This window comes from Lepisma saccharinum, chromosome 8 (assembly GCF_977018435.1).
Source record: "Lepisma saccharinum chromosome 8, izLepSacc3.1, whole genome shotgun sequence".
Classification (NCBI taxonomy): domain Eukaryota; kingdom Metazoa; phylum Arthropoda; class Insecta; order Zygentoma; family Lepismatidae; genus Lepisma; species Lepisma saccharinum.
The window spans coordinates 68,604,138-68,625,151 of record NC_139236.1 but is presented as its reverse complement, the minus strand read 5'-3'; the positions used below and the strand labels follow the sequence as shown (position 1 = coordinate 68,625,151).

Sequence of the window (21,014 nt, the reverse complement as noted above, 5' to 3'; positions counted from 1 at the left end):
ATTTAAGCTATTTCTTTCATGGCTTGGATGGATGAGAGTCTGCTACTAATTACTGTCTGGAACTTCTTGGAGTGGATTTGGGCTGCAGGATAGCCTACGTTCTTTTGTTGTTGACGAGGAAGCTGGTTTGAGGAGCATCCAGTGATATTTAGGTGCTACAAGGTGCAGATTTGGGGTTGTTTGACATCTTTCGAGTGGTCTCTTCTATCCTTCTCTCTCTCTCTCGAAAGAAAGACGAGAGAGGATGTTGTTGGATGAGAGCTTTGGCCATCAACCAGAGGTGGTAAAAGAAAGACCTTTTAGAGTGTAGTTGCTGCCAAGTGTGTTTGAGCTGTTTTGGCAACAATATGATGTATTCGTACTATGGGAATGAGAGACGAGGTAATAGATAATTCAGGTACTCACGTTTGCTTGGCACATGTCTGCTGTTCACCGGTGTTGAGTTCATGGTTGTAGTGCATGATGGCGTGTGTCTATGAGAGTGTGTGCTTTGTATTTGACATGTACTTTTTTAATTTTATGGTTGTGGAATGGGCCATTTTTGCATTTGATAGGTGCTGTTGAATTCTCTCACTGATAAGCATTTGCACTCACATTCAGCATCATAGACACCTTGGTTGTTGAGGATATATCGCTTATGTTTGTTTAGTTGGTCAGCTATTTTGGATGTGGTAGGATGGTAGGGGAAGGCAAACCACTTAATTTTGCTACTGGGATCTGGTTGCATTGATGGAGCAGGTTGTGTTGACAGTGCAGGTTGTCCGACTTGGATTTCAGCTTTGCTGCACCATGTTGAGTTGAAATCCAAGTCAGACAACTTGCACCGTCAACACAACCAGATCCAAAATAGCTGACCAACTAAACAAACAAGCGATATGTCCTTTTGCCCCCTCAACAACCAAGGTGTCTATGATGCTGAATGCGAGTGCAAGGCTCATTACATCGGCAGATCCATCAGGCTCATCAGTGAGAGAATCCAACAGCACCTATCAAATGCAAAAATGGCCCATTCCACAACCATAAAATTAAAAAAGTACATGTCAAATACAAAGCACACACTCTCATAGACACACGCCATCATGCACTACAACCATGAACTCAACACCGGTGAACAGCAGACATGTGCCAAGCAAACGTGAGTACCTGAATTATCTATTACCTCGTCTCTCATTCCCATAGTACGAATACATCATATTGTTGCCAAAACAGCTCAAACACACTTGGCAGCAACTACACTCTAAAAGGTCTTTCTTTTACCACCTCTGGTTGATGGCCAAAGCTCTCATCCAACAACATCCTCTCTCTTCTTTCTTTCGAGAGAGAGAGAGAAGGATAGAAGAGACCACTCGAAAGATGTCAAACAACCCCAAATCTGCACCTTGTAGCACCTAAATATCACTGGATGCTCCTCAAACCAGCTTCCTCGTCAACAACAAAAGAACGTAGGCTATCCTGCAGCCCAAATCCACTCCAAGAAGTTCCAGACAGTAATTAGTAGCAGACTCTCATCCATCCAAGCCATGAAAGAAATAGCTTAAATCAATTTAATTAACCTATGCAACATGGGTACAGAGCTTTTTATATGATCTTACAGTATTTCATGCATGTGGAGAAATGTCATATACAAATCAATGCTAATGAGAACTGGCAGCTGCTGTTTCTGGAAATGATACTTCTACCTCCTTCTCGTTCATGGCAGTTATATAATTCTAATAATTCAGTTTCTAAAATAAGATTTTTTTATTATATAAAATAAACTGTTTACATTTCTCATAGTAAAATGAACAAGTATCTTTAACAAAATTATAAAGAACCCAAGGTAAGTTAGAGTAAAAGAACATTAAATGCTATCACCTATTCCTACTTAACTATGAGAGGTATGCAAATGTGTATATTTTTTAGGATATGAAGTGAGTGGCTAGGTGAATTTCAAAGGATGTATATGTTCTCTTGTCTGGAGGGAGGAGGGGCTTTGTTTTTGGTGTACCTGAAGAAATAGTGGTCAATCAACAGAGGAGGAAAGGAACATTTATCTACCTTGGACTCAATATGGCCTTCCACTCAGATTAAGTGGCATCAGTGCCATCTTGTCTAATGCAGTTTCCTAAACAGCGATAAAATAGCTAACAAGTTGGGTATGATCATGTAATCTTTAGTGTAAAATTTATATAAAAAAAAAAATAACCTTTTGCCCACCATTTCCTTTTGTGTGCAAAAAGGGTCCGATTTCAATTATTGTAGGAAAAATCTTATTGGAAATGTGAGAAATAGCCATGAGGTTTAGTGTATAAAATCCAGTATTACTAATATACATTTGCAAAATTTAGGAAGACAACAATGTGATATCCTTTGTGTAAAATGAATACAAAATTGCATCACCTTTTGAGATTTTCATCTTACCAAAATCTAGATCGTATCTGCTGGATTACGTTGTATAAAGAAACTATTACATAACTAGGGGATTGAAATTTTGTGTGCATTACACTATGTGCAAGTAATATAATTATTTACCACCCATCCTGTACAAACCATGACATCTTCAAAAGGTGAGTCCTGTTCCTTTGGTGTTTTCTTCTGTCCACTTATCAAATATGTCTGACATCTCGGGTGTCATCTTGCTCTTCCAGTCCCCCACCTGCCCTTTCCTCATGAAGCTTCCCGAGGTCTGGATCAAGTTGAAAGTTCTGTTGATTTCTATCACTGGTTCGTAGTTCACGGATCGGTTGTTCTTCATGTTTTCAAAGCTCAGGTGAGCTGTTAGCTTCTCTACGTCATCTTCACTGAGCTGCTTTCCCAAGAAGGTAGCTGTCTTTCTAATCACGGCTGGCAAGTCCTGGAAGAAAGTTAAAATTAGACCTAAGAGCCCTTTCCCATGGGGATTAGTGTTTTACTCCGCTACTAGGTTTGCTTGCACACACTACTTGGGTGTCACGTATCGCACCCAACTTGAAGACGCTTCATGTTCAGACATCTTTGTGGTATGCCTTCATTGTTAGGTTAGGCTTAGTTCTCTTAACATAAGTACAATGCAATATTGTGGATTGACCAAAAAAATATTATTTTTGTTAAGAGAATTAAACCTAACTAGCTTAACTCTTTGCGGCGCAGTGGTTACCAATGGTAACCACCTCAAGATTGTCCTTTTCGGCTCGGTGGTTAGTGTCACTGGCCACCACTTGAAATGCAAATTTTCATTTCGTGCGGTATTTTAACTCGAATGTTTCACTTTGAGGTGTATCGCCTTTTGTCTGAAATGAGATTTTGGGGATTGTTGTTTCTTATGTTTACTCCAGTCTCCTTTATGGTGCCGCTTTTGTTGAATGTTGTTGTACACAGTGATTGTTAATGACTAATTTTTGTAATGGTAGTTCTTTTTCATTTTTCTGCCGAATCCACTGTGCTTTTATATTTCCCATTACCGTTGCTACATCTGTGCGGACTGGATTGCTCTTCATGCTACACTTAGCACATCTTCTTGATGTGGACCTCTTAGGTTGATGGCTTGCACTCTGGTTTCTAATACTCGGTTTCAAAACTCTTCATATGTAGGTGGTTAGTGTTGCTGACCACCGCGCAGATTTGGTTGCTTTCGGAACCTGAGGCTGACTGATCAGGATATTCGAGACTTTTTTAATGCTGAGGACATACCCTCAGGCTCCGATTTGGACTTTAGTAGTGATGATTCAGATGCAGATCCCACTTTTCACCCAGAAATGAGTGCATAAGGAATGTGCATTGCAGAAACGTCCTCTGAAGATAAATTTCTTGGGTGTAATATTCCTACTAACGAAGGACCTTCAACATCAACACAAAGTGCCACAGGTTGTGTTAGTGCATCAATGAGCGTCAGACAACAGGATGGTTCCAGTGTGGTCACAGTGAGTACTCCAATTGTGCCATTGGTTCATGTAACAAGGTCACCAGTCTGGGATCAAACAACTCCAGTGCCACATTTCTCAAGTAGGGTGGGACCGACTGATGCTGTGAAGGAACTGCAAGATAAAAGCCCTCTTGCAATTTTTTCAATGATGATCTGCTCAATCATATTGTGTTTCACACGAACTTATATGCTATACAACAAGGTAAGCCCTTCCAACCGACAGACATGGATGAAATTCAAGTATTTATAGGAATGAACATTTTTATGGGTCTCAAACGAATGTGAAGTTACAGAGATTATTGGTCATCGAAACCAGACTGGCATGACTATTATATTTCAAAACTAATGAGTGTAAAAAGGTTTGGTTGGCTGTTGGGTCACATACATTTCAACAACAATGCTGTTCAACCAGAGCGTCGTGATCCACAATTTAATAGATTATATAAACTCCGACCATTTCTGAACCATCTGGCACACTCTTTCGCGCAAAACTACGAAGCTTATCAGAAACTTGTCATCGATGAATCGATGGTAAAATTCAAAGGAAGATCTAGCATGAAACAATTCATGAGGGATAAGCCAATCAAAAGAGGTTTCAAGATATGGATGCTCTGTGACTCGTCTGGATATAACCACAGGTTCGAAATCTATACTGGGAAAACAAGCGAGCAAGGTGAGAAAGGGTTGGCTTCCCGAGTTATTCTCAGTCTCTGTCATGATTTTATTGATAAAAACCATGTTCTATTTGTAGACAACTACTTCAATAGCTATGAGCTCCTGCTAACTCTAAAAGCCAAAAATATTTTTGCTTGTGGGACAGTGAATCCTGCACGGAAGTCCCTACCTAGTCTCAAAGGGGAGAAGGAACTAAAGACAGGAGAATATGATTGGCAACAGTCCGATGATGGCATAACAATGATGAGATGGAAGGATAAACTAGCAGTGAATTTTTTGTCTAATTTCCACAATCCTAATGATACAATAACCATCAGTAGGAAGGCAAAAGATGGTACTATTTCAGATGTGCCGTGCCCAAAGATTGTGAAGGAGTACAATGAAAATATGAATTTTGTCGATAATTTTGATCGACTGAAGAATGATTACCAGATTGACCGCAAAAGTAAGAAATGGTACTTGAGATTATTTTTTCACTTTCTTGATGCAGCTCTAATGCTTTTATTATTCACAATCAAATTGAAGGTGAGAAGTTCACTAACAAGGAATTTAGGAGGGATGTATATATAGGTTTGCTCTCCAAAAGAATAGCAACTCCACACACTCCCCCAAACAGAAGTGTAGAAATAAAGTGCCACAAACCTAGTGTCATGCCGAGTATTAGAAACCAGAGTGCAAGCCATCAACCTAAGAGGTCCACATCAAGAAGATTTGCTAAGTGTAGCATGAAGAGCAATCCAGTCCGCACAATATGGATGTGCAGTTTTTGTAACGTGCCCCTTTGTTTGCGGAAGGATAAAGACTGTTTCCAAACCTTTTAACGAAATTGAAGTTGAATTTAGGTAAAGAAAACCTTTGTATTTCACAATTTTCATTCACATATGTTGCATAAAAAAACATGTTACATTTGCATGGTGGTTTAGTGCTGATAACCACCAGTTTTATTCAAATTACAATTACAATAGAATTTAAGAAATATTATGAAAATATGTATTCTTATGTCAAAATAAAAGATATTAAAAGTGTTAATGTAAAAAAAAAATTCAAACCTTCTCCGTGCCGGAAGGGTCGGGAAATTTATCCAACTCCTGAGCCGCAAAGAGTTAACCTAACAATAAAGGCATACCACAATGACGACAGAACGAAGTTGGTTGCAATAACAGACCCCATTAGGGCTGATTATGTGATGGTAACTTCATTGCCTTCTAATCAAGGGGTCCTGGGTTTGATACCCAGTGGAAAAACATGCTGGTTCAGATTCCACTTTGAACTGTAGTTCCAGTCCCAATTAGCCTATCCATACATAAAAGTGGAGTCAAAACACAACTCAAAACTGCTTATTATGGCATATTTGCAAAGATTCCTTTGCTATAATCAAGTACAAAAGTAATAGTGTCTATTTATTTTGTACAATCAATTTTTCATGTTTTTTTATTGACCAAAACATCTGAAAATTATTATTGTATTGTAAAAATGATTTTATTATTAAGATATTGCCACATCAGAATACAAATAATGTAAGTTGGAGATGTTATGGGAACATAGGCTACTTTTGCCCATCATACAATATGGGGACAAGCCCCTAACAAGAAAATAAAGGGTGTCTTAAGAATTGAGTGAGGTTGATTGTTTCTTTGGATAATCTACCTATCAAAAGCTGAGGCTTTAAACACACAACAACAACACATCTCCACAGAGGATTATCCTGGCCGTGGATCAAGGTGCTAGTGTGTGCAAGAATCCCTACGGGGAAGTGAGGTTGACTTTTGCGTTCATTTTAATTATGAATAAAAGTGTCAGCCTCAAAATAATGTCCACATTTAGGGAGCTTTCATACCAAAGTGATAAGCAACACAGCCTTTCCAGTCTATTAGGAAAGAATTCAGTGCTCCTGCCAAATCAAGGTGACATGGTGCAGACACCATTGTGAAAACAGCCTATTCAGAATGACAAACAAGTTGTGCCCCTCCAGTTGAAAGGTGTGTTTTCCAATCACTTTGGTCTAAAAGATCAGAGTTTGCTACAATCAAAAAACAGAGTTAAGTCCATCACAGTAGTTCAACTACTAAATGTTATCAATGATATAACTAGTTTGGGAAAGTTGCAGTGATTCTAGAGAGTACCACTGCCCCACAGGAGTCTCAGGTTCGATTCCTGGGGTGACAGTTTTCCAACAATGCTACTCTATAAAAGGTTCCCCCAGCTTCTAATGAGTCGGTGTAAGAGGTTGCTGGAATATGGTGTTGATCAAATTAAATAAAATTTGTGTTACTTACACAAATACAATGATTTTCCTGTATCAAACTTATTTTACTCTTTCCCAGTAGTCATTTGTCAAGTGATGCAGTTGCAAATTGCACTGTATACATGAACCACGTGCAAGAGCATGATCAGCAGCCAAGATAGCAGTAGGTAATTTGTCCATCACTAATTTTGTTATTTTTGCCTTACTTTATGTTTTTATGGAATGAAATTGTAGTTATCCTGGAGGAGAGGTGGTTCTGCATATTCTGTTTTGGTGTAAAACAAAGTGGCATTCATCACATCATTAACATACATTTCTGTTATTTACTTATGAATTTCACTAGCATCAACTTTTCTTGCATTCAGAAACCTTGTCACACTTGGCAGGATTCTCAATTTTGTTGCACATGTTCAGGGCTACCTGGTTCAAACTGAGGGCGTGCAGTGTGCTGTATGCTACAGCTGAATGTGCCTTCTTTGTGGAAAGCACCTCGCCATGGCTGATGAACTCAAAGACACTGTCACTACATGGTTGAATACATTGGCGACAACCGAGTACAATGACCGTATCAACAAACTGGCATTATGCTATGATAAGTGTTTGAATGTGTAGGGTGAATATGTGGAAAAGTCAGTCTTGAAGCTTTCCTGGCAACGAATGATGAAAAGATTCTCTTGGGCTATAGACCAGTTGAGTTGTGGAAAAGATTTCAAGCTTTTGAGAGCTAACGTCACTCTCATCTTCAGGGTAGAAGTGTAGTCCTAAGCGTCAACCTGGTATATATACATTCGTGGAGGGGGTTGCCGGTGAAGATGGCGGACCAATCGTGTGCCGTGTCTGCTACATTAGTGCTGCTGGTCGAATATCGCTAGCCAAGCTAGGTCCAGTTTGAGCCCCGTGTTGTGATTGAGATTCTCCTTTTCCCCATGAATAGCTATTGCTTCTTTTATGATGCAGTCCCAGTAGTTTGAAGATTTTGCTATAATTTCTGTGTTGCTGAAATCTGGTCTATGGCCCTCGTTGATTGAATGTTCCGCTAGTCCCAACTTTTCCAGATGGAAATTCTTGATGTAACTTTGGTGTTCTTTGCAGTGCTCTTCTATTGTCCTGCCATTCTGCCCATTGTATGCTTTCCATACATATTTCTGTACCATAAATTTTTTGCATACATCATTTGTCATTTGTGTTTTACACCAAAACATTCCTTTTTTACTGTATGACCCTTATACTTTGCATCCAAGAATAAACTGCCAGTTCCTTGCTAACAAAACGAGTACTTTAGGTTATAGCTTAACTAGAACTTTACCCAGACCATCTTAATTCAAATAATGGCATTTTGTGCAGTTTTGCTTTGTTTTCAACATCAAGTACCAGGTGGTCATACTTAAAGTTCTACTCGGAGCCCATTCAAACTAACAGACTGTGATAAAACAACAATTCAATCAATCAACCAAGTTTCAAGTCCACTTTATGCACAAAGGCTAATCGGGACTGGACCTACAGTTTAAAGTGGGATCCGAACCACTGTGCACCCCCAACAGGTATTGAACCTAGAACCCTTGATTACAAGATGACAAAGCTACAACTTCACCATCGGGGAGACCCCTTATGAAACTTGGTATAAAGGTTATGGAGATCATGGGAAAGCAAATGCTTATGAAAAAAGAAATAGTTCAAATTTTCACCACCAGGTTGAAATGTGGTGCTCAAATAAACAAACTTGGACAAGCAAAACATTTCTTTTAATTTATGCCAGGACAGTAGGGCTCTGAGTAATGTAATTTGAATTATGAGCATCTGGTACATGGCAAAGGTCCTGAATCTGTTAAAATGGAATCCAAACTTACTAAAATGTGAGGAACTGATTTCAAATAAATAACCCTAATAACACTTCCCAGGGAGCCTTGGGGGATAACCATCAATAAATGGTAAATAAAATATCTGAATATAAAAAAAGTGGTTTTCATAAGGAAAAAACTAAATTCTGTGAAGCAACATCCCTCTGAAGGCAAGGACCTGCTGTGAGAGTTAAACTATGATATGAGTGGACTGCAACGTACCCTCTTCATCTCTTCGAAGGTCAGGAAAAGAAAATTTGGTTCGTTCCTTCTCTCCCAGAAATCAAGGACATGTCCCCAAAATGGTGCAAAACACACTGCAAGAGAAACATTGTAATTAGTGTAAGGAGAAGAAAAGTGCAAACATGCAATTAGTAAACCTTTATATGCGTGGTTGAATAAATGTATTCTACAAAGCTGATCGCTGGCTTGCTGGCCGAGCATGTTAAATGAGGGTGTCTTTCATCAATTTCATCTAAGCAACAATCATCTGCATTGTTGCAATTAGCCAAACAAATCCTTGAATGCCATACTTATGGGAAGTGACGTCAGAGTACACATGTTTTTCCCCTCATTCGTGGTTACTGTCCAATAATTTCTAAATAGGTATGGTTGTAAATAAAGTCTTTTGTGAGCAACTGTCGACCAATCAGGGCACATGCTATTCAAATCAATTATCGAAAAGAGGCATCAAGGTAGAGAATGCTATTTACTGTATTTCTATTCTGTGGTGAAGAGAAAGCGACGTGGAAAGTGAAAACGCGTAAACACATGTTGTGACTTTAGAGAAAGGATAGGAGGAGCGGTATATTTATTTATGCAACAAAAAATGATATATATTTCTACAGCACTAAGCGATGTGATGTAATAAAATATATTCGATAACCAACCGTAAAATGTAATTTTTCATGTTGATCTTGAAATGTAGTTTAGATAAACGTATTATCTGTGGAAACGAGATTTTATGAAATTTTTTTTTGTCATTGCATTCACATTGTTCTCCTGGCGTCTCAGATTCCATATAGACTATTAATACCAAGAAAATACATCAACATCACACTTCTTTTGAGTTTCTAATATACCCTACATCTTCCTTTGGAAAGAAAATCATTATCTTTGTTACGGTTAATAACTGGACTATTTACTTCTTTTCGTGGCGTACACACTGCTATCTTTTAGTAAAATGTGAACTTGTTAAATATTTGATGAAGAGGTTACATCCTATAAGGGCCTTGGCCTATCTCCCGATAGATAGTATATAGAAGTAATACATATATTAGGTGTCGGTGAAGAGCATAAATAATACATACTTTAAATGACATTAGATACAGCATCCTGAATAAATGTATGTGATATGCGAATTAGTCATAATGTGTGTGTTAACACAATTTAAGAATGGCTAAAAGAAGAAAAGTTTTAACCTTAAATCCTAAAAAATCAACAGCTTCTAAGGGGAAAAATGTGCAGAAGGGATAAAATGTTCTATCAACAGTCTCTGTTCAGCTAAAAACGAAAAAAAAAAAAGTGAGGAGAGGGTAGGATTTGAACCTGCGACCTTTAATGCTTGACGAAAAATAAGGATAGCAGCATCTAACCAACTGCCCAATATAACTTACTGGCATTATGCCTTCAAAAACACGTTGCCATTTATGAAAACATCCACCTTCCTGTGTTCCAAGCACATTTTCTCGACAAGTCATGAAAAATATTATTTTTGAGAACTGTTTGATATTATGCAGGGTATTGTAAATAAAATGTTGCATAAACTCCTCTGAAATGTGCTTCTTTCTGCTCAAACTTAATGGCTCCTCCAGGTGGAGAGAAACTCTATTCAGTGTTTCAAACTTCTCTGATTTCAAGTCGAGCAAGCAGAATTGTAAAAATTTCTTAAGGATCTTTATACAATTTACTATTTCTGTTTTATTGAGTATTATAATAACAGTTTATACAGGTTGGCTCAATAAGTCACTTAACACCCTCAGTACAAGGCCACTGCGGCATGGAATTTGAAATTGGCGATGACCAATCGTTGCCTGGCCAAGGGGGAACCACATTGACGCCATCCACACGGTCGGCGGCCATCTTGATGTCCATCTTGAATTAAACTTCAGAATTTTAAATGGGAAGGGGGTCGTGCGAATTATCAAAATGGGCTAGAATTTCACAAGAAATGCAATGGTGAAGGTTTTTTCGACGTATCTTTAACCAGTAAAAAGTTATGACTGAATTCTTGTACCAATTTGCTCCTTTTCGAGGTGTTAGAAAAATGCCTTAAAATTTGTTTAGTGCATTGGTAATGCATCGAGATCAAAGTGACGTCTAGGGAGAGACGTTCGCATGCCATTGCACATTATTTTAATCGGATACATCCATGAAGAGCTGCTCATTATGAATGGTTGTTGCGAACAATTTACAGTGTGACGCTTCCATTGAATTAAAAGTCCTTCACAGTGACAAGGCTAATGTTTATGTTCAGAAGGAAGTTTATAAACAGAATATGTGACCCTTGTCATCTGATAACTAACTTTGGACAAAAACTGGTTCATAACGTTCCCATAAGTGTTCTGGTGTTCTTCCCTATTGAAAAAACTCTGTAAAAAGTACCTTCTTCCATAAGCAAGGATGAAAAAACTGTTTATTTAACAAATCCAAGAAGCCCTAAGCATTTAAGGTTCTGTTGATGGAAAATTGACTAACCAATCGTGTTCCACACAGCACGTCACACAATTAACTTACCAACACTAACCATTCAGCTTTGATCTGTCAAAAATGGGTTATCAGATAAAAAGCATCGAATATTCTGTTTATAAACTTCCTTCTGAACATAAACATTAGCCTTGTCACTGTGAAGGACTTTTAATTCAATGGAAGCGTCACACTGTAAATTGTTCGCGACAACCATTCATAATGAGCAGCTCTTCATAGATGTATCCGATTAAAATAATGTGCAATGGCATGCGAACGTCGCTCCCTAGACGTCACTTTGATCTCGATGCATTACCGATGCGCTAAACAAATTTTAAGGCATTTTTCTAACACCTCAAAAAGGAGCAAATTGGTACAAGAATTCAGTCATAACTTTTTACTGGTTAAAGATACGTTGAAAAAACCTTCACCATTGCATTTCTCGTGAAATTCTAGCCCATATTGATATGTCATATGACCCCCTTCCCATTTAAAATTCTGAAGTTTAATTCAAGATGGCCGCCAACCCTGCGGGTGTCGTCAATGTGGTTCCCCCTTGGCCTGATAACGATTGGTCATCACCATTTCCATGTTGCACGCTGCAGTGGCCTTGTACCGGGGGTGTTAAGTGACTTATTGAGCCACCCTGTAGTTTCTAAGTTCATGGACCGAAATTGAGTATATACAGTGTGTATATACCAATAAAGAGTTTAAATAACTCAACAATCGTTAACGACAGAAATGTCAAATAACGTTTATTTGGAAGAGAAAATCATAGAATTTTTTTTAACCAAAGAAGAAGAAAAAAATTTCACCTTAGTTGATCTCAATGTGTGCTCCTTTGGTGGGGCGACAAACATCAAGTCTGTACTCAACCTCCATCCAAGTGTTCTTCAACATTTGATGAGTGACGGAGCCACATGCATCGATAATTCTTTCATGGAGATCATTGAGGTCTTGCATAGGTGTTTGGTAAACCATAGTCTTCACATAACCCCAAAGGAAAAAGTACAAAGGAGTCAAGTCTGGTGACCGTGGTGGCCATTTAATGGGTCCACCCCTCCCAATCCAATTACCAGCAAAATTGTTATTAAGGAAGTTAGTAACACAACGGGCATAATGTGGGGGATGGGGGCATCCTGCTGAAACATGTACCCATGAGGTATACGAGGAACAGCATACTGTTGCAACATTTGCAGGTAACTTGCACCTGTAACTGTAGCTTCCTCAAAGAAAAAGGGCCCAATTATGGAATCTCGTGTCAAACCACACCACACATTTAACTTAGGGCTGTCGCGTTCATGTTCAACAACTGCATGGGGATTCTGCTCACCCCATATTCTACAGTTATGCCTATGCACTTTTCCGGAAATGCGGAAGGTAGCCTCATCTGAAAATGTTACGCATGTCAGGAATTCATTGTCATCATCAATGCGTGATAGCTCTTCATTAGCATAATCAAACCTAGCGGGTTTATCACTGCACTTTAGTTTCTGAACAAGCTGTAACTTGTAGGCTCTAAGCCTTAACCTTTTATGTACGATATCATGCACAGTAGAACGTGGAATTTGAAGTTGAGAACTAGCACGTCTCACAGATTTACGTGGGCTTCTCTGGAAAGCTTCCTGAACTGCAACCACTTTATCCTCGCTCCCACGCTTCCGACCACTACCTTTCTTCCTCAACAAAGACCCTGTTTCCAGCAATTGTTTATGCCATTTAACAATGTAATGACGTTCTGGTGCTTCCTGTCCATATTGTTGCCGGAATCTTCTTTGTACCGTTACAGGAGACTTCAATTCTGCAAACCAAAAGCAGTACTCAACTTTCAGACGAACAGTAAACGGCGCCATTGTACAGACTACTCACGAACAAAGCCGCGCATGCGCTTAATTATGACTATTTTTTCCCTTCAGGTGGTAAAAAAAAATCCTTTCTTCCCTCTTCCAAATAAACGTTATTTGACATTTCTATCGTTAACGATTGTGAGTTATTTAGGGCCGGTTTTTCAATGTCCAGTTAAGGTTCATGTTAGCACGTAACTGGAAGTTAGTGAAAATTTCGGTTTTTCAATGTACAGTTAGCTCGTAACTGGAACTCTGGTGGCGATTATCTTTACTGGTACTTCTTCTTGCAGTTACCAGCCTAACTGGAAGTTGCGAATCAACATGGATGCCTCGTGCAGCTATCGAAGTTCCACACTCGCAACTTCAATGTCAGATTAAACAAGATATGATTCATAAAACTTTCAAATTGGTACAGAAAAAGACTTGTTTTGTTTGGCAGAGCTTACCAACGTCCATGCAAATATGGAAATTAAGCAGCGTAAGTGCTAGAATTCGCGGGCAAGGTTGTGTTAGAGAATTTGTGGCCAGGATATCCGGTCTACTAGGCGTGATAATCTCCAATCGGTAATTTGGTGTAGTTGTTAGCGGCACCAACTTTCGGAGCGTGTTGAGTTTTGTAATACGAGTTCGAGTCCTGGTCACGGGTATTTTTTTTCTTGTCAATTATTTATTACGTGTCTTGCATTCAATTCACGCTTTATTGTTGAATGATCTTCTCGGATAAATATTTCAGTAAATTTTAAAATTATTTTTATTCGTACCTTCATATTTTTAGAAGTTTAGAAAGCATGCTTACTATTAACATGTTGTTTTTTTGCTCAACAACATGCATAGAGAGGTACAAAGCATGCAGTCAAATGTACAATATTTACATATTAATAATAATAATAATAATAGTGTTTATATTAACAAACAGTTATTATTAATGTCTCGACTTTCGAGTTCTTCACGTTTCTTCTACAAGAAAGTATCTGCGCTTGCGCCTCATAACATCATTTCCCCCACGTGGAATTGGCCTTTATTAGAAGAAAACCAAATTTGTAGTGCTGTCTTTCGTTAATTTATTTCGTAAGCATACAAAATGGATGCGCTGCCATTGTTCATATCGTTTCACAATGCAATAACGTGCTTTCGAGCGTGCCGTGCTTGTAGTTCTACATTTAAACGCCAGGCTGTGTGTCAGTCGACGCGGTTTGAAACTATACTAACAGATGGCGCGCAGGTCGATTTCCTGTAATTTCCGTGCTTCAGAATTGCCAACACACTGTTTCGGAGAACGAACCATGGTTTAGTTAACTGGCAGTTACTTTCACATTGAAAAACCCGGTGCTGGTTAAGACTGGCTGTTATTCCCAACTGGCAGTTAGTCAACAGAAAGATTAACAGGACATTGAAAAACTGGCCCTTAGTGGACAAAGAAAGATGGCGGATAGTACTGGGAGCGTGTTTCTTCGCTCTGCAAATTGTGGTTTTATTTTCTTGGTGCTGTGCTTCATTTGTGTTTTTCAATACCACGTACGTGTGAATCAGAACTCTGAAGTAACTATGGTCAACAGTGGCTCACTATTAGAGACGTGGAAAATAGGAAATTTCTTTTTCCGGCCGCTGGAACTTCTTCTAGCCTGACTGCAGCCATGATGGGACTACGGACGTCCGAGGACCAACGACCGCGAGGTAAGCGATCCACTCTCGGTTACTTTCACCTCTTGTGCCTCATGCTCTTGTGCGGTGACATCCATGTCAACCCGGGACTCTCCCAAGGAAATGATGCTGTTTTTTCCGTATATTACCAGAACGTGCAAAGTATTAAAAACAAACTTTCTGACTGTGACATTCACTTAAGCAAGCTACTGCAATATGACTGCTTAGTTTTCACCGAAACTTGGCTAAACGACATGGTGATGGATAGTGAATTTCCATTTTTAAAGCATTTCAATGTATTTAGAAATGACCGTGCAAGTCGTCGTGGTGGACGAGTGATGATCTGCGTTAATGTTAAATGGAATTGTAAAATACGAAGAGACCTAATCAAGGACTGTGAAATTATTTGGATAGAACTCAATTTTCAAAAAAACAAAAAACTGCTAATTGGATCGTATTATCGCCCACATAAGAACTCTATTTCCATCCTCGAAGCCTGCAGGGATTCGGTATTAGCAGCAATGACAAGTGGTGATATTATGCTATTTGGTGATTTCAACCTGTCCATCAATTGGGAAAGCCCAAATACGGGAACTATAAACTGCCAAAATCATTAGTGGTTTATTGATACGTTCATTCACGGAATAGGGTTAAACCAGTTCAACTTGCATAAAACACGTGGTGACAACAACCTTGACTATGTACTGGCAACCCTGCCTAATATGCAGGTAACTGCAGGAAAAAATCTTCTAACCTCGGACCATGACTCACTCGACGTCACAATGCACCTGCCTACCATGAAGAAAGACAAGGAATCCGTCAAGCAGAACCAACCCCCCCTACCACTTATGGCGAAAAGCTCCGTGGAATGTCATCCAGCATGTGCTCAATGCCTACCCTTGGTTTTTGTTGATGGGAGAGGAAGTGAATGAAGCCGTTGAGAACTTTGTTGAAATTCTGCATGCCACGATTAAAGACTTCATGCCCAATGCGAGACCGAGATCTACGAAATACCCCGTCTGGTTCAACAGAGAAGTTCTCTTTGTGTTAAAAAATAAAAAACAGGCTTGGTACCTATGGAAGCAGCACCCTAATGTTCACACTCACGGTACCTATTGTGACATCAGACGTCATTCAAAATACCTACTCAGAAAAAATATAGTGAACACATAAATAACATAACATAACCGAATGTACTACAAACCCTAAGAGATTCTTCACATTACTAAATTCAAGAAAACAAAGCCCACGTATACCTAAAGAAATTGTTCACAATACTGATATTGCTAATGGAGAAGAAAGAGCTGAACTTTTCAATGTTTTTTTTCATCAGAACTTCTCACCTCCCTCAGTTTCCGACCCTCTCCCCCACTTAAATGCTGTCTGTCCTCACACACTATCTTCAATCAAAACATCCCCCGAGGAAGTAAAATACCTTCTCGCTTCATTGCCCCTCCACCGGTCCCTAGGTCCAGATGAAATCCCCACAATATTCCTACGTAAAACTGCCGACTCCTTGGCTCTTCCTCTGTCTGCCTTACTCAACAAATGTTTTTCTAAGGGTGTGTTTCCGAAAAACTTCAAATGGGCCAACATTGTGCCCATTCACAAAACTGGAGATAAAAAATGTGTAAAATCCTATAGACCAATCTCACTTCTATCCCCACTATCAATTATTTGTGAAAAAATCATCAAAAACAGGTTACTTCAGTTTACGTCACCATATATCAACACAGCACAACATGGTTTTCTTCCAGGCAGCTCTTGCCTAACAAATATTTCTGTCTTACTTTCGCATGCTGCCAGAGCTATTGATAATAACTCCCAACTTGACACTATATATTTGGACATTTCGAAAGCCTTTGACAAAATTAATCATAAATTTCTTCTTTATAAATTATCATCCAGATTTAACATCCATGGCAAATTTCTCTCTTTAATCCAGGACTACCTCCATGAGCGTGAACAACGTGTTGTTCTTTCAGGTACCTCTTCTAACTTTCTTCCAGTTTTGTCTGGAGTTCCCCAGGGTAGTGTCTTAGGGCCACTCCTATTCCTTCTGTACATGGATGACCTCCCTGAAAAACTGTCCTCTCTCCCTATCAATATACTTTTGTTTGCGGATGACTGCAAACTCTTTAAGGAGATCTCATCGCATCATGACATGACGATTCTTCAAAATGCTCTCACAGAACTTGTTAAATGGTGTCGTCAGTGGAATTTAGAACTAAACCCTCAGAAATGCTCTTTCCTTACTTATTCCTTAAAAAAGAACAAAGTGCTGTCTACTTATTCTATTGAAAACAATCCAATCCAAAACGTCTCCACCCAAAAGGACCTAGGTATTATCATGGATGAAAAACTTACTTTTAATTATCATATTTTAGCTACCACTAAAAAAGCCATGCACCTACTCGGTCTTCTACACAGATTTAGCGAAATTCAAAACCCATCATCTCTTGCTTTATTCTTTAAATCTTTCATCTCGCCCATCCTTGAATACTGTTCCCCAATTTGGGCAATGGCTTCAAAAACCAATCTCACCAGAATAGATTCTGTTCTCAGTTTCTTTCTTGCAATTGTTCGCCATAGAATACCTTCCTTTCGACATGTATCCAAATCAGACACCATGGCTGCTCTGAATATTCACACACCATCCTTTCGTCGTGATCTAGCTGACATGAAATTTTTATACAAGATAATAAATGGCAAAATCAGAACAGATCTCCTAATCAGTGAATTCACACTTAGGGTACCCCAAAAGCAAACGTGCAACCTGCAACTCTTCCACAACCCAACCACTAGGCTATCCCTTATACAAAGATCCTTGTTTTACAGGCTCCCAGAAATCTACAACAAACTTCCCCTGAATGTAGATATTTTCCTTCTAATTTTTGTATATTACTGACAAAAATATGTAAATCTATCCCATCTTGTTATTGTTTTTATCTTTTGTTATTTTTTGTTTCTACTTTATGTTGTTTCAGTGTAAAATGGCCAAATAAGACTGTATCTGAAACTCTGAGTAAATAAATAAATAAATAAATTCTTTATTGGTATATTTTTCTCGGACACATTGTACTATCTATCGGGAGATAGGCCAAGGCCCTGATAGGCTGTAGAGCCACGGGTTATTTCATTCTACATACTAACACACACACACATTATTATATTAAGCAGTGATGTAGTGCATTACTGTAACAAAGAGGATTAATGAGTTTGTATTGCTAAGACTGGTAAAGTTATATCCTTTCCTTCGTAATGACTGTTGTTAATCCCCTCACCTCCATCTTTCGATGCATCTTAAAGGAATAGTAAATAGCTAATTAACATAAGTAAATGGCTATTGCGACTGAGCCGATGCGATAAAAAACTACTAACAACTATTTATATAGTGAGTAACAAAAAAAATGCAAAAGCTGAGAATGATTGTTAATTCACCACTGCTTTCTATTCAAAATATTTATCTTATTTCAACAGAAAGTATTAGATCTGAAAGACATTCTACTAAATTCGCAACATTCAAAACAACCACCACATTAGCTCTACGTAACTTGATTCTGCTCATTCCACGTGGCACATGATTTCTTGAGTCGAAAAAACTGCCCACCCTTGGAAATTTCAAAGTCGAAATCTGCACAATGTGACAACAGAGCAGGGCAGTATGGCAAACCTCACCTACGAAAAAGTAACCACCAGGAGGTCAAAATCTTACTGATGTTACAACTGATATGTAATTGGTGTATTTACTTATTTTTGACAAATTAATTACAGAAAATTAAACAACTTTCCATTGATACATTTTACTACACATTCCTTCCTCCTGCTTCATTGTCAAAATTGCTATTGCTGCATATAACTTAAAGGAAGTTCTTCACAGTTTGTAACACTGTCTATTATCCAGAATTAAATTGTAGCAGTTTTCCCAGAGTCAGCTTTGAACCTGTGAGAGGTTTTTGAAGCAGCTGCTTGTATTCCGAAAATAATCATACACAAACAATATAAAAATTTTCATAGACAGAAACTATAATTTATGGGGGAAAATTTCAATCTAAATGTAATGTAACAAATGGTTGGACAAATCATGCCAACGTATGTAGCGAAACCAGAAGAGTTTGTAGAATGGAGAGAGCTGGAGTAGTTGGTTAGGGCATCCTCCTTGTAAACCCAGTGTGACATTTTGATCAGCTGTTCAAGTCTGCAATCCAGCAGTAGGTTTTTTTTTTTAGTAGATGGCTCTTTATAATGCATGCTTATTGTTGTTTTGTGTGTGTGTGCTTTTATTACAAACATTTCAAGCATGAAGAGCTTAGTATGACAACGTTAATAATAATATTACTTCCTCCTTGAAAATATCTGAATGTATTTCATGTGTTCAATAAAATTATTAAATTCTCCACATATTCAAGAGATAATAAAAATAAGGAAAATAAGAATAGTAGCATTAAGGAAAACGATATGATTAATAATTACATGCAGGTTCTTGCCTCGACTAGGTAGACGTTTATTGCTAAACTTTGTCTTAACGGGTTAAGCCGAGAATATCGCATGGTTCCTTCACTACTTCAGGTGACCTTGAGTATTGCTGTAAAAGGATTTGCTTTCTATAACATGAAACTATTGCCATCAGAATTGGAAGTAAGTTTTACCAAAGAAGAGAATTTCGTCTAAGGAAAGTGAGGACGTGTAGAAATTCATAGAAAATATTGTTTCGTAATTAACAGTATGACTGTAACAAAATATTTTTAAAGTAGAACCTAGTTCATTGCTTTCATAAACTTGAACTACTGTTCCTATCTGATCCTATCATTTGTATAGTCATCAATTTGTATCTGCAAAGAAATACATCCGAAAAGAGCACCTGATATACAGTCTGTATTTAGAAAATTTCTATGCCAGTGAATTTAATTAGTTTTTACAAATTACTAATATTGGCCCCTCCTCACTCGACTTAAGTTTCCAAATTCATTTTCTCTTACATCTACGCCTATTTCCAGTAGATGGTGAAAAAAATTCGGACCATGTGTGCAGGTTTGAAATAACAAAACTGAATAAGCCATATCATATCTTCTTCAATATTCAGTTTCTCGTGATGGTTCACATCCTCACTTTCCTTACAGACGAAATTCTCTTCTTCTCTAAAACTTGCTTCCAATTCTGATGGCAATAGCTTCATGTTATAGAAAGCAAATCCTTTTACAGCAATACTAAATGTCCCCTGAAGCTGCAAATGAACCACGTGATATTCTTGGCGTAACCACTTAAGACAAAGTTCAGCAATAAACATCTACCTTGTCAATACAAGAATTGAACATACTTTTAATTACCAATTTTACCATTTTCCTTAATGTTATGATTATTATTTTCCTTATTATTATTATCTGTTGAATATGTGGAGAATTTAATAATTTTATTGAACACATTAAACACGTACCGATATTTTCAAGGAAGAAGCAATATCATGATTAACATCGTCATACTAAGCTCTTCATTCTTGAAATGTTTCTAATAAATACAAAATTAAATAAATATTGCAGCACACTGTAGCCAATGTGTGCTTTTTATTATCAAACAGTTTGAAAGAACAGTGAGAACAACAGGACAATTTTAACATACATACATTATAAACTGACATTCACTGAAACATGAAAAAAAAAAAAACCTACTGGTTGAGTGGAGACTCAAAAACCCGATCAAATTGTCAAATTGAATTAATATGATGGATGCTCTAACCAACTTTTCTCCCTCCCCTCCTCAACGTGCTCTTCTGGGTTCACTACATATTGTGTGGCATGTTTCGTCCAGCCACTTGTTGCAACTTTACATTTTGAGAGGCCTGTTGATATATTTCTGCCCATAAATTTTATTTTGTGGGCATGAATATTTTTATATCCTTTTTGTATAATTGTTGTGGGAATATAAGCCTCTGCTTCAAAAATCTCCTACAAGCCAAAATACTTTATTCCAGGTGATACACAGTGTTACAAATTCTGAAGAACTCTCACTTCTTTCAATTTTGTAGGGCATGTGTGGTGTTTATATCACTGAATATCCAATTCCTATTGTGTTCATTTATGGCTAAAGGCGAACCCAACTTACGCGTTCAGTGCGGGCTCTTATGGGCTTTTACTTTTGAGATCACCACCCCCAAATAAGAGTGTTTCTGTCAAAGGAAACTCGTTAACATTCAAAGGAAGAATAAT

General features: G+C 38.1%; 1 protein-coding gene across 2 annotated transcripts in view; it reads right to left on the bottom strand.

The window, feature by feature from the left end:
- Positions 1–1,731: 1,731 nt before the first annotated feature.
- Positions 1,732–21,014, bottom strand: part of LOC145991088 (luciferin sulfotransferase-like) — a 90,808-nt gene continuing 71,525 nt past the window's right edge. For both annotated transcript variants that reach the window (XM_083126820.1, XM_083126819.1), the window contains exons 5-6: positions 8,861–8,955; positions 1,732–2,833 (exon numbers count right to left, since the gene is read on the bottom strand). In XM_083126820.1, coding sequence (XP_082982946.1) covers positions 2,540–2,833; positions 8,861–8,955 — 389 coding nt within the window. In that variant the 3' untranslated portion in view covers positions 1,732–2,539. The remainder of the gene's footprint in view (positions 2,834–8,860; positions 8,956–21,014) is intronic.